Source organism: Alternaria atra (assembly GCF_907166805.1).
Source record: "Alternaria atra isolate CS162 genome assembly, contig: 21, whole genome shotgun sequence".
NCBI lineage: Eukaryota > Fungi > Ascomycota > Dothideomycetes > Pleosporales > Pleosporaceae > Alternaria > Alternaria atra.
In genome coordinates this window covers 4,602,092-4,615,536 of record NW_025091319.1, presented here as the reverse complement: position 1 = coordinate 4,615,536, position 13,445 = coordinate 4,602,092, and the positions used below count along the sequence as shown (strand labels likewise).

Below are 13,445 nucleotides of genomic sequence, written 5' to 3'. Positions count from 1 at the left end.
CCCCGGCGCTTGCACCCTCGCGTTGTTTTCGTACCCTGGCAACCACGTCGACATCCGATTTCCTTTCCCCCACCTGCCAGCAAACTGCTTTTTGACCAGGAACTTGGTTCGTAAGCCTACCATGTCGCATACCGGTACCATGCGGGGGACGCCCAAGCCCACGAACCGCAACCAGCCCCAGCAATTCCCCCACAGCCCATCGGGGATTCCACGACCAGCTCTCGAGACTCACGCCTCTCATGTTGCCCAGAGCGAAGCGGGCGGCTCTTCGCTCAGCGCCAGTCGGGCCAAGATGTCGAAGCGCGACGACGTAAGCTGCCCTGCTCGCCATGGACAATTACATACTCATCATGCCTAGGCCATCCGCCGAAAGATCGAAACCGACCTGAACAAGAAGAAGAACCCCAGCGGCCGAGTCCGACCCTCGAAAAAAGCCCCGCCTGGCACAGTCCTCGCCCTGAAGCCCTCCCCCGCGCTCCAGATCAAGCCCTCTACCTCAGTCGCCGAGGCGGCTCAGTTGATGGCAGCTAAGCGCGAGGACTGTGTCCTGGTTACCGACGACGATGACCGTATTGCTGGTATCTTCACGGCTAAAGATCTGGCCTTCCGGGTCGTTGGTGCTGGAATCAAGGCCCGCGATGTCACTATCGAAGAGATCATGACCAAGAACCCCCTCTGCGCAAAGACCGACACGAGTGCGACCGATGCCTTGGATCTAATGGTCAGGAAAGGTTTCCGTCACCTTCCCGTCATGGATGAGAACCACGACATCAGTGGTATCCTGGATATCACAAAATGTTTCTACGACGCCATGGAGAAGCTGGAGCGCGCCTACAGCTCTTCGCGCAAGCTGTACGACGCCCTGGAGGGTGTGCAGGCGGAGATGGGCTCCAGCCAGCCGCAACAGATTATCCAGTACGTCGAGGCCATTCGTCAGAAGATGTCCGGGCCTACACTCGAGTCTGTTCTGACAGGACTTCCACCAACCACCGTTTCTGTGCGCACCTCAGTCAAGGAAGCTGCGGCACTGATGAAGGAGAACCATACCACTGCCGTCCTGGTGCAGGACAATGGATCCATCACCGGTATCTTCACCAGCAAGGACGTCGTCCTCCGTGTTATTGCCGCGGGGCTTGACCCGATGACTTGCAGTGTCGTACGAGTGATGACTCCCCATCCCGACTTTGCGCCCATGGACATGAGCATCCAGTCTGCTCTCCGCAAGATGCATGGTGAGTGATCCAAGTCAAAAGCGAATCGGGCAACCGCTAATGTTATGCAGACGGTCATTACCTCAATCTACCTGTCATGAGTGATGCTGGAGAGATCGTAGGCATGGTCGATGTTCTCAAACTGACCTATGCCACTCTTGATCAGGTATGTTCAATTGCTCTATCAAACGTATTCGTGCTAACTCTCTAAAGATCAACAATATTAGCACAACGGACAGTGAAGGTCCTGCGTGGAATAAGTTCTGGTTGTCTCTGGACAATGAGACTGAGTCGATGATGTCAGGCGAGGGTGGAAGCCGTGTGCACGACCACCGCTCATACGTCTCACATAACGACCGCCCTGGTCTCATGGATCGTGGTGACAGCGTACTACCCAACGAGTCTGCCAGCCATCATGGAGGTGATTCACCAGATCTGTCTGCTGTCGCTAGTGTTCCTCCCTCTCATATGGAGGACATGCCGTTCCCTTTCAAGTTCAAGGCTCCAAGTGGTCGCGTCCACCGCCTGCAGGTCGTCGTATCTGCAGGCATCGAAGAGCTCATCCACAACGTAGCCAACAAGCTCGGTAGCGAGGTCGAAGCCATAGGAGGCACACCAAGCTTTGAAGAAGGCAAAATTTCTCGCGCTGGCTTCGCTCTGAGCTATCTTGACAACGAGGGCGATACCATCTCCATCACCACGAACGACGACTTGGTCGAAGCTGTCAGCCTATCCCGTATGGCGCATCGCGAGAAGGTCGACCTTTTTGTACACCATCCCGAGAAGGCTCCAATGTCTGTCGAGGTCAACCCGCAACCTGCGCTATCCAAGCCTGTCACACCGCCAGAATCCACCCTTCGCGAGCGCAAGCAGTTCTTCGACGAGGACGAGGAGAAGCCTAGATCTAGAGGCCGGAATCAACCAGTGCCTCTCTCGCAACAGCCGGAGATCATTGCTGGTGTTCCAAATGACCTCCTCTTACCTGGAGCTATCGGTGTACTAGCCGTCGTCATCGTTGGTGTCTTTGTTCTTGGTCGCGCTAGCCGGTAAGACTTGGGTGGACTTGGGTGGACGTTGGGTAATGGGTGTTGGAGTAATAGCGAGAATGCATTGTTTCCTTTGTAAGAACCTGATATCCCTTAGATCCCTGGGTGTTTCCTAGCAGTTTTGGCAGTTAAATTGAATACGTTTTACTTCCATGAATATTCTTGGTAATATTGACTTTACACTCAAATCACGTGTGGATATGATGCGCAGAGTACAACTTTCAATGTCTTGGTATATAATCAATGCGGGGATTAATCAGTCACATTCCTTGTAATCACCAGGGGGTCAAGTGGTTTGATGTTGATGCAAAACGAACACGTGTCTGCTGTCCTCTTCTGCCTCTGGTGTTGTCGCGATAGCCGGAGCAAGATGTTCTCATTACTTATGTGTTGTGCCCTACAAAATAGGTATAAAGTACCAAAAAAAAGGCTTTAGAAACATACAGTAGACAGGGATACTTATCGTCTCAAGGATTTCTTCCAAACTTGTGCTCGTAGTAATATAAAGGATGCCCTCTTATGTATTACATCTGGTATTTGCGACGACGATAGAGTCTATGTTCTCGTCACACCTAACAGGAAGCCACTCATGGCTTATATCCTGACAGATACACTTGGCTCTCGCAATAATCAATATAGAAACACAGATTTCTTAGTTATCTACTTACAGATATGATATTCCTATTGCGTGTTGTTGGTGTTATTGTAGGCAAAGAAGAGGTTATTGAGAAATCATGGCAAAGTACTGTTTTCATCTTATTTTATTTTATTTTATTTTATTTTGGATAGGATATTACGGCACTGTCGAGCCCACGTATAACTGACTCGATCTCATCCTGATATCAGAAGATGTCTAAATTTCCAGAGAATAGCCCATGTTATGCCTCCCGAGTGATGCTCTTAGGCTATATGCGGCTAGCGCAATTTGCGCCAAGCGATAAGATTAGATCCGCCACTTTCGCTAATGGAATTTTGAGTGCTGTGCCGACATCACGACTCCGACGTCAGGAACGACTCTCACGACAACCACCCCACTGCTGACTTTTAGATACACATCTTCAGTACGCACTCTCCCGCACACCGTCAACCCAGCTCCCGCTTACAAAACTCGATAGAATCAGCCGCAATCATGGTTAAGAAGCGCGCGTCCAACGGTCGTAACAAGAAGGGTCGTGGCCACGTCAAGCCCATCCGCTGCTCCAACTGCTCGCGATGCACACCCAAGGACAAGGCAATCAAGAGATTCACCATCCGTAACATGGTCGAGTCCGCCGCCATCCGTACGTCTCACGATCGCTCTCATACCACGCCGGATACCACAAATAGAGAAGCGGCGACTTCGGGACATCGAGGACTAACAGCACACAGGTGATATCTCTGATGCCTCCGTCTTCCCCGAGTACACCGTCCCCAAGATGTACCTGAAGCTCCAGTACTGCGTCTCCTGCGCTATCCACGGCAAGATCGTCCGGTACGTTCAGCCCGCACGAGGATTCGGATGAGGTGAATTCTAACACATTCGCAGTGTCCGCTCGCGCGAAGGCCGCCGCAACCGTGCTCCTCCCCCACGTGTCAGGTACAACAAGGACGGAAAGAAGATCAACCCGAACCAGGCCGCTGCTAAGACTACCACTGCTTAAGTAGCGTGTGGCTCGCAAAGGGAATGATCATGGCGCTTGGTGTGGGGTCTTAGGGTTCTTTCGGAATGTCATACTGGAAAATGCATGAATCCAGAACGAATCATGGTTACGGCTTGCTCGGGAATGCCTGCATGAGCAGCACCGAGAGCTAGCTATGAACTTGTAAACGAATATCCAAGTCGACTTGCACCACCCCTACGTCTGTTTTGGTGATGTTTCTGGATATTGACCACTCGTACAAGCGACTGATGGTGGGGCTTACATGCTGTTCACATATGACACAAACAACACACGTTATTGCAAATGTTGGACAGATCACGAAGAACTGCGACATTCGGTGCTTCGTTCCTCCAACCCAAGTCCAAGTTTCGTTATGCGTATCATACATTGTGATCATCTTAGTCGTTCCGCTTCTTCCCCTCGCCTAGATCACCTCCATCATCGAGACTCTTCTTCCCACTCACAGGCTCCGGTTCAGTAGTGTCCCAATCTTCTGCATTCTCATCCCATCGTTCAAGCTCTTCGTCCACAGTAGATCTGACAACACCGGGTTCCTGCCCCTCGACATTCTCGCCCAACTCAATGTCTCGTTCCTCGTCTCCGGCGACGGCTGTGTATCCGCGTGCAGCTCTCTTTCGCTCGAGCATGCGCTTATGGTACCAATTACATAGGCCGAGAGCGAGAAGCGAACCGAGGACATTGGCTACAATGTCGTAGTAATCGAAGTCGCGATGTATCTAGACAGCTGTTAGCTCTCTTCTCTCTCCATGTCCTTCCCAGAATCAACTGACGGGCAACAAGCCTTGCACAACCTCACTAGCAACCCCTAGACCAATGGTACACACCGTGAAGGTGAGTTGCAAGACCTTCCTCCGACTTGTCTCCAGTATCCAGTAGAAGCATAGTGTGAGGAGGAAGAAGGCGATGAAGTGAAGTGCTTTATCGGATTGCTTGTACGAGGGGATTTTGTAGTCGGGCGGGGAGAAACCGGCGCCGGCGCTGATGAAGATGAGGGCTACGAAAGCGCCTGTAAATACGTTAGCGTGGTGTTGTATAGAAGTTGCGAGCAAGTACAAATAGAATGCGCGTTGATTGCTTGAATGCAGCAGTGCCTCGAGCTCTCTGACGTATGAAACGAGCAAGTGCTACCTACCAGCAAACGGTTTGCGTATACGCATCATGAAATGTTTCGACTGTGGCTATAAGCGCTCAAGGAACATGTTCAGGTCTTGGAGATTAGATGGGTGCTGTCAGCGGGCGGCTGGAGCTAACGGTCGTTGCTATGCTGCCACGAGCTGGCATCTGGCGGAACTGGCTTGCAGACATGGACTAACCTATCACGGTATCATAGTTGTCGATCACGTGTGGAACCTGTGAAAATCGACAACCTGGGAAACTGCGGGTAGACCCAGGTCGCAGCTCCGAGTGTACCTGACGCTATTTCTGCTGGCTTGCGTTCCGCGGTTGGTATCGGGATTCGACACGGTACCACGATTCAGAAAACATGGTGCTCTTCTAAAGTGTGGGTATCAAGAAGCTCGTTTTTTTTACTGAGCTATACCAAGATAAACTTTACCTTGAGGTCTTTGCTGTATTTTACATTTGTACAGCTGCAAGTTACGATATAGAGAATACTTCCAGCGTACGTTTTGCTGGATATGGCTTGGGGAAGACGAGCTTCTTAGTAAACGTGACCGAAATACGCCCAGGGAGCACAGTCCATGCCATCGGCACCATGGCAGCGTGCGCAAGACCACTGAGGGCGAAGATGGAATACCTTGGGCGTGAATATAATGAATTGCCATGTTGCAAAACGCGACCGACAAGTATGCGCTAGGGTCAGGGCTTCTGATATCCGGATGTGGGTGATTCATGGGGTTCGTTGCGGGAGTCGAGGTGCTAACGCTAAGGCGTGCCTGGAGAAGGGATAGGTCAACCTGCAACTATCGACTTTAAACCAACGACCAAACTCCCAGGCCGCATCTTTGGCCATCAAGACGCGAGCCCACAGCACCCCTTTCCATCTCGCAGTCATCAGAAATCGACTCGCACGCCGTAGACTCTTCTCACATGCTTGATTTTATCGCGTTGCGACACCTGGAAGACGGTCGCCCTGCTGGCGGGCCATCCCCGTGAGGCCGCGAACCGCCAAGACCACCCCCCACAGCCGACGACGACGACTATGTCGTTCAGTGCCTCTCCATATCCGCCATCATCGCGAGAACGCCCAAGTCATACCCGCTTTCTTCATCAACAGCCTAATGCGACCCGTTTGCGGACTCCCAATGCGCTGAACGATGAGGCCATGTCAAACCACAACGCGAACAACTTCGGGGATGGGGGAGACATGGCCGCGGAGGAAGACCCTCGGGCGGCGCGTTGGCGCGAACACTATCTACGCACCGAAGCGCGTCTGGCTTCGGTTCTCGGTGGCACATACGAAGGCGATGCTATTGATGCCCTGGACAATGAGGCGTCATCCGGTGATGCTCCGGCGCATGACGCGCGACCAGCCATCACACCGAAGAAGCTAACCCGCACCATCGACGAGGACGACTACGGCGATGACGAAGATGATGAAGACGACGACGATACTCGCACCTCTCCGTTACACTCGAAAGGCCCAACCAATGGCCTTGCTGCCGCCGCCCCCAGCACGCCAAGCCTTCTCCGCGTACCCTCCATATCAAACAAGTCAGGTCACGACCGGACTGGAACACCTTCGTCGGATCACACAAAGACATCAGATGATGTGCGCAAGAAGCTGCAACAAGACAAGAAGGCGGCCGAGGATGCTGCAAAGCGGAGTTTCCAAACCATGTTCTATCCATTGGAGAGCGATCGTGACGCGATGCTAGAACAGCAGAAGCTTGACGAGCTCGACCGTCAAGTAGAGATAGAAACCTCTGGAACTCCTGCGAATGCAGCACCTAACAGCGCCGTCGTTGCCCCCCAGCAAGGCACTTTGAGCACCACCAACCTTGGGGCGTCCAGTCTCACCCTCAAGCACCTCATCTCCCGCATCGATGCACAAAGAGACCGAGTCCATGCGACCGACGCGCAGCTGCGAAGCCTCATTAGCGAAGTCCGAAAGAACAGGAGCAAATGGGCAAACGAAGATCGCGTCGGCCAGGAGGAGCTATACGAGAGTACGGAGAAGGTCCTCATGGAACTTAAGGCGAACGAGCATGCCCATCCCTTCCTTCAGCGCGTCAACAAACGAGAGGCCCCGGACTACTACAACGTGATCAAACATCCCATGGACATTGGCACAATGATGAAGAAGCTCAAGCAGCTACAATACAAATCCAAGAAGGAGTTTGTGGAAGACCTCATGCTCATATGGTCAAACTGCTTGAAGTACAATGCGGACCCGAGCCACTTTCTCCGCAAAAAGGCGCTGCACATGAAGAAGGAGACGGAGAAGCTGGTACCTCTTATCCCAGATATCACCGTTCGCGACCGCGCGGAAGTCGAGGCCGAGGAGCGGAGAATACGTAATGGCGATGCAGACGCTGACGGCGCTGACGACAGCGAAGACGAGGAGCCCATCATGGCTTCGCGGGGAAGAAAAGCACCAAGCAAAGGAGGTAAAGGCTCAAGTACAGCGAGAAAGGCCCCTCCAGCTGGTCTGGAAGACACGCCGGGCCCAGAAACAAAGCCGTCAATTCCATCGCTCAACAATGCGGTATCTAACCTTAAGAATGAGTTTTTACGAGCGGACTCCGAAATGGAAGGCAGCGTCAACGGGTTCTCAACACCTCCTCCACCCGGTACGTTGACACCATTAGGGCCGAACAGCATCTCGCGGAACGGCGTGAACGGCAGTCAAGCCGACGTATCGGAAGCCGACGGCACTGGTGTCTCGGTCAGTGATGCTTTAGAAGAGGATGCCGATCTCGACGACCTGGAATACAAAACATGGAAACAAGTGACAAAGAAAGACCGAGCAATCATCGCGTCAGAAAGACATAGACTGTTCCGTGACGACCACCTGCAACCGGATGAGCCTGCTATTCTGCGCACCAAAGCTGGCATGAGAAGATGGCTACGACACCGAAAGCAAGCTATCGAAGAAGAATCTGCGGGCGGAGCTGTCCCTGCTCCGGACGGCAAGGACGGCGTTCAGGCCACAGCTGGCGAGTCACTCGCCGAAGGTATTGAGGGCGAGGAAGAGCGTCAGATCCCTGATTACTACGACCCTGTGTGCGCCATTCCTGACCTTTCCGAGCGCCTGCAATGGGTTGAAGACATGGAAGGTTACGTTATCCCACAAGCTGAAGAGTACATGCGCATCGTGCCAAAAGGACAGTTTATCTCGCCGGACAGTGCACTTGTGCATAAGTTTGATGACAACAACCACATACTGCAAGAGACCAGGAAGATTTGCGCAAAGATTGGGATCGTCAAACAGATGCAGATTCAGTCACAGGTAGGTCTTTATCAGAGTTGCGGAGTAGTGGCGCCGCTGACCCCCGTAGTTGTACCAAAACCAGTTCCAGAGATACGAACCACAGCCTTTCCATGAGGCAGATATTGAGCCAATAGTCACATCTGAGGATGGGCCGATCATGGCTCCTTATGTCTGTCGTGCCGCTTTGCAGCGCAGCGTCGGCAAGGTCTTCTATCACGCTGGGTTCGAAGAGTTTCAGCCATCCGCTCTTGATGCTGTGACTGACATTGCGGCGAAATTCTTTCAAAACCTTGTTGCAAGCCTTGGAATCTATCGCGAAACGCCGAAGATGAAATCGGATACACCTATCACTCTTCCCAACGGCCAGGTTACAAGCTGGGCACCACGCTTTACTCAAGAAGAAGCTGTGCTCCACTCTTTGCATGCTAATGGCGTCGATCTCGAGTCTCTAGAAACCTACGTCAAAGACGATGTCGAGAGGCTTGGTACAAAGCTTGGTGGCATGCACGATAGGATGCGGTCATACTACGCTGAACTTCTGCGGCCAGCTATGGACAACGCTGGCGCTGACGGTGCCGGTGCCTTCAATGATGGCAGCGAGCAGTTCGTGGGCGGTGACTTTGCCGAGGATATTGGAGAAGACTTCTTTGGTTTCAAAGAGCTTGGTCTCGATATTGAGTTCGGACTCACATCTAGTGTGCCATTACATTTGCTGCAAAACAGAGTGCACAATGCATATGCCAGACAGGATAATAGGTATGTTGGACGATACGTCTCGACGAGGTTCCTACTAATGTTTCCAGCAATATCGCAACTACTGGTGTCATCATGCCTGAGCCGGCGAAGTTCGAGCCGGTTACCGTACAGACCGCTGAAAACCAGATTGGTCTCCTCCAAAATTGGCTCCTCAGCAAACTTCATGACAACAACAGTCAGCCGCTTGTTGAAGATGACGATCTTCCTCCGAAACAGCGATTTCCTAAGCCGCGCTTGCCACCTACGGGCAAGATCTCCAGCCCTCGGAAACGTCCTCTCAGAGAGCAGCAACAAATGGCTCGTAAGAAGCGCAAGCTGGATGAGGAGAAGGACGAAAATGGCAATGATCAAGCTGGCTTCATGAAGGGCATTGGCAAGCCCATTGGCAAACTGAAACTCGAGCCAGTACAGAGAGAAACCCACAGTGTACAAGAGCCGGAGAAAGAGGATGGTAGTGCGCATGGAATGCCGAGCCCACCCGAGTCTTTCTAGGGACAACTGCTGGCTGTTCACCTCGACTGGATTTACTTCACCAGTCACCTTCCATAATTCCGACTTTCTACCACAAATTCTAGGTGATAGGAAGTCGCCTTTCGCAGTCATTGTTTAATTCATCGACATATCTTTATTCTCCTCGCGCTTTTCACGGCTGCTCTGGGCCTACACTATCATCTTTCTACCCCCGCGGAATTTACTAGTCTTATAGTGTTTGTCTTTTTTCCATTTCCTTCGCTCACCATGTTTCTATGGAAGCAAAATTGTCTTACTATATTGGGAAGGCGGAGGGGCTGTCCTTGTATACCCAATCTTGCATTTTGCGCAGTGGCTTTCTGCGTGTGTTTACGATCGCGTATTTGCGACGTCAGCTTGCACTCATGATGGGCTGGCTTTGGACTTTGGGCTTCATGCTTCCTTCTTTGTATATACCAGGTCCATGGATTTGAGAAGGTGACTGTGGCATTGATGGGGCGCTTATAGTATTTCAATGCTACTCATGGAGTATGACCATGCTACTAGTCTTTGTTCTGTGTGTGACTTGGATAACATATCGCTAGCAAGGTAGTACAGCTGCTCTTTCTGAGATATGCATTCGAAACATGGTTGTTAATGTGATATACAATGACGCTTCTCATATGGCAATTGATTGCCATTGTATTCGTCGTAATGTGGTCGTCCAGATATTGAACGGCATACTACAGGATGATCGCGCGCAAACAAACACGGTCGACCATGGCAGTCGTAACAAGAATAAAATACATGTAAGTAGCTTGCAGGTTTTTGAGCATGCGCCGAGACAGAACACCTCTTTCACGTTCGTCACTCTTCCACCCGTTGCGGAACTGAGCCGCAGTGCGACTTCAAAATTTAAAGTACTAAGCACGTGGTATCCGAAAGCTGCATGCGAGCCTTTCTAATCGTTCCTGAACTCTCTCCTAGCGATCAATATCCTCTTGTGGTAGTGAACAAACTTATGTTCCCAGAAACTCGCGTTGATAGAGAAGATGTCGTCAGTACCTTCCTAGAGCAGTTGCCAGAAGCACATAAGTGCAGAGAAAGGTGCAAGTGAGCGTGACAAACCCAACTGTCCAGTAAGGCGCAGTCAAACCTTCAGCTATACGATGTATGTTGAGGAGTAAAAATGAAGTTGTTGATATACCTCGACTCGATAAGTGGTCGAGCTGAAATTGGAGGTTGTTATTAGCGCAACTTCTTTTCCCTTTTGCGCGGACCCTCTCCATTCCCGCTTTCCACACCTCCACCTTGGAGCGACGTTTGCATCATAATTCGAGTCATACTTTGATTGAAGTCAGTTGCTTATTTCCGGTAAGTAGTTTGCCGCCGCCCGCTTTATCGCAACTGGCGACGTTGCTGATTCTGAGCTAACGTGCCACGAGACGTGGATCATCTCGGATGGACTTGGATCTCTTCTGTCACTTCACGACACCGACTTTCCTCGCGACATTCGTCAACCTCGCGCGCATCTTCCCACGCCACTTCATTTCATACTTCTAGTTGGCCCATTTTTCTATCGCGCATTTTTGGATCAAAATCATCTGCGCGCATCAATTTCTTTCATCTGTTCTTGCGCTTCCTTCAGCTGGTCAATCTTGGCTGCGATTGAGACTTTTTCGGTTCATCATGGCTCCCAACGGCCACAAAGCGTCTGGGAAGAAGGGTATTCACAATTCTAGTGATAGCTCACCCGTTTTTTGGGAGGATAAACATGGCCACCGAGAGTTCATGGATTGGAAAGAAGCAAATCAGAACGGTCCTTTTCCTTCGTACGAGGAATGGGTTGAGTCTCAAAAAAGGTCAGGTGGTCTCTCGTTATATTACACAGCGCTGCGCATGTTCGAGGAGTCTGATTCAACTGTAAGTTATTGTCACGACGAGCCAGAAAATTGTCGTTTGCTAAATGCACCAGGACGAGGAGACTATGCCCGTCAAAGCCAAACCCCAAGTAACCAAGGCTCGTGGTCAGGTCGGTCGCCCAAAGAAGACTGTGAGTACGAATGGCAATGGGTTGTCGCGTGCGGCTGAGTCTGCGACACCATCTGTCGTCGCCAATTCGGAAGACCTTAGTCCTTCTGGCAAGAAGAAGCGTAAGGCGCGCAAGAAGCCACTCGTGAGTACTTTCCGCTTGATATCGTCTACTAGCTAACCATACTAGTCTGAGGAGGTCGTCGCTTCGGCTAGTGACAGCGGTGAAGTTATCAAGGATCTTGGAGCATCGGCGCCCGTAGCTGAGACTGCGACACCCACAGCACCGATGATTACCGTCAACGGTCAGCGGAAATCATCGACTCGTAAGGCAAGGAAGAAGCCTATCGTAAGTTCCATTATTTACACACACTCTGCTACATACTGACCTATCTAGTCCGAGGAAACCATCTCACCGGAGGACGAGCTAGAGGACCCAATGGAGAATACGATCGATGAGGTTGTTGCATCTTTGGTTGCGTCTCCTCTTCCTGTTCGATCAGGTACGTGAATTTCTGGAACTATGTGGAAGCCTGATTACCCGACCTGTACAGCTTCGTCACATTCGCCGAAAACCTACTGTGCCGGAACCTCATGATGCTTTGAAGCGGATTCTTGCTTGAAAATTTCTTGTAATTAAGCTAAACATTTTACAGCTCCGAAATCGCCAGCCGCAGCACCAACTTCGGACCCGCCGAAGAAGAGCCATATCCTAAAACTGAGCACCAGGAAGACACCGAAGAAGAAGACTGTCGTGAGTGTTCATCCCGGAACACTCGTAAATTTTGCTAACATGGTGAAGCCTGAGCAGCCTGCTATCGAAGGCGGAGCTGGCGATGTTGATGCTCTTACTCAAGCTACGCCTAGCAATGTCTCAACTGCAGCCGAGCCGAACATCACCTTTGACACGAACGTCACGCCAAAAGTCAATGACAAGATGACCCAAGATACGGACTCTGCTGCGGCTTCGCCGGACCCGACTACTGCATCAACAGGCTCCACCCGACGCGGACTTCGCACTAGAAAGCCTGCACAGCAGAGGCCATACTATCATGATTCGCAGCTGTTCGAGGATGTAGAGCCCACCAATGGAGATGCACAGGATTCAAGCAATACGTCACCAGTTACACAGGGCAGGAGAGTGTCGGTCGCATCAATTAGCAAGAACATTGACGATGCGCTACTAGCCTCACTAGATGAAGAGGCAATGGCTCTGCTTCAAGAAGAAACCGATCCCGAGCCCGCAAAACCCAAGCACTTTAAGGGAAAAGGTCGCGCGTGGAAGAAAGAAGGTTCTGACGAGGACGAAGAGTTCTCTCTAGCTGCCAAAAAGAAGGCTGCCAAGGCGGCACGGATGAAGGCAAAAGGCCAAATCCCCAAGAAGCGGGGCAGACCGAGGAAGAGCGGCCGGTCGGAAGAGCTCATTGATGAGGAGACGGACGAGGACAAAGATGCGGTCAAGCGAAAGCGACCGCCTCCACGCAAGAGCGCTTTGTCTGAGGAGGTCATCATCGATAGTTCCGATGAGGAAGAATCAAAGGAGATGGAGGTAGAGGAGAGCACGACACCCAAGTACACACCAAACAAGTCTTACACACCAAACAAGTCTTATACACCAAAGGGCTTGCCAAAGTACATGTCCAAAGCCGATAGTGGTGCAAACGGCGGCTCAGAGCTCGGCACTGATGACGAGCTGGAGGTTGTCAGTCCGTCCAGGAAGACAGTAGGAAGTGAGGTTGAGGAGTCTGGTAAGCTACAACACCTCGGCCAACTAGTGCTAGGAAGCATGCTGATATGTTGAGTGCAGATGTGCTTCACAAATGAGAGTCGATTCGATCTTGCATTTCATCTGTCACTCTCCTGGGTGGCATATCCGGATGGGGCTGTATGACGGTGT

At 51.5% G+C, this 13,445-nt stretch overlaps 4 protein-coding genes across 4 annotated transcripts; 3 read left to right on the top strand and 1 right to left on the bottom strand.

Moving 5' to 3' along the window:
- Positions 1–139: 139 nt before the first annotated feature.
- ALTATR162_LOCUS1970 (uncharacterized protein) lies at positions 140–3,897 on the top strand (the record flags this gene model as incomplete). The annotated part of the gene is made up of 8 exons (XM_043309572.1): positions 140–310; positions 359–1,232; positions 1,283–1,377; positions 1,425–2,237; positions 3,306–3,318; positions 3,373–3,537; positions 3,626–3,728; positions 3,783–3,897. The coding sequence occupies 8 exons, from the start codon at positions 140–142 to the stop codon at positions 3,895–3,897; spliced, it is 2,349 nt and encodes a 782-aa protein (XP_043165507.1).
- A 398-nt stretch (positions 3,898–4,295) lies between these two features.
- On the bottom strand, positions 4,296–5,075 carry ALTATR162_LOCUS1969 (uncharacterized protein; the record flags this gene model as incomplete). The annotated part of the gene is made up of 3 exons (XM_043309571.1): positions 4,296–4,634; positions 4,689–4,924; positions 5,051–5,075. 3 exons carry the CDS (start codon positions 5,073–5,075, stop codon positions 4,296–4,298), a joined length of 600 nt encoding a protein of 199 aa, XP_043165506.1.
- A 1,004-nt stretch (positions 5,076–6,079) lies between these two features.
- On the top strand, positions 6,080–9,559 carry ALTATR162_LOCUS1968 (uncharacterized protein; the record flags this gene model as incomplete). The annotated part of the gene is made up of 3 exons (XM_043309570.1): positions 6,080–8,329; positions 8,379–9,067; positions 9,115–9,559. The coding sequence occupies 3 exons, from the start codon at positions 6,080–6,082 to the stop codon at positions 9,557–9,559; spliced, it is 3,384 nt and encodes a 1,127-aa protein (XP_043165505.1).
- A 1,647-nt stretch (positions 9,560–11,206) lies between these two features.
- Positions 11,207–13,372, top strand: ALTATR162_LOCUS1967 (uncharacterized protein; the record flags this gene model as incomplete). The annotated part of the gene is made up of 7 exons (XM_043309569.1): positions 11,207–11,440; positions 11,493–11,693; positions 11,739–11,897; positions 11,946–12,051; positions 12,205–12,302; positions 12,351–13,296; positions 13,356–13,372. 7 exons carry the CDS (start codon positions 11,207–11,209, stop codon positions 13,370–13,372), a joined length of 1,761 nt encoding a protein of 586 aa, XP_043165504.1.
- Positions 13,373–13,445: the final 73 nt, after the last annotated feature.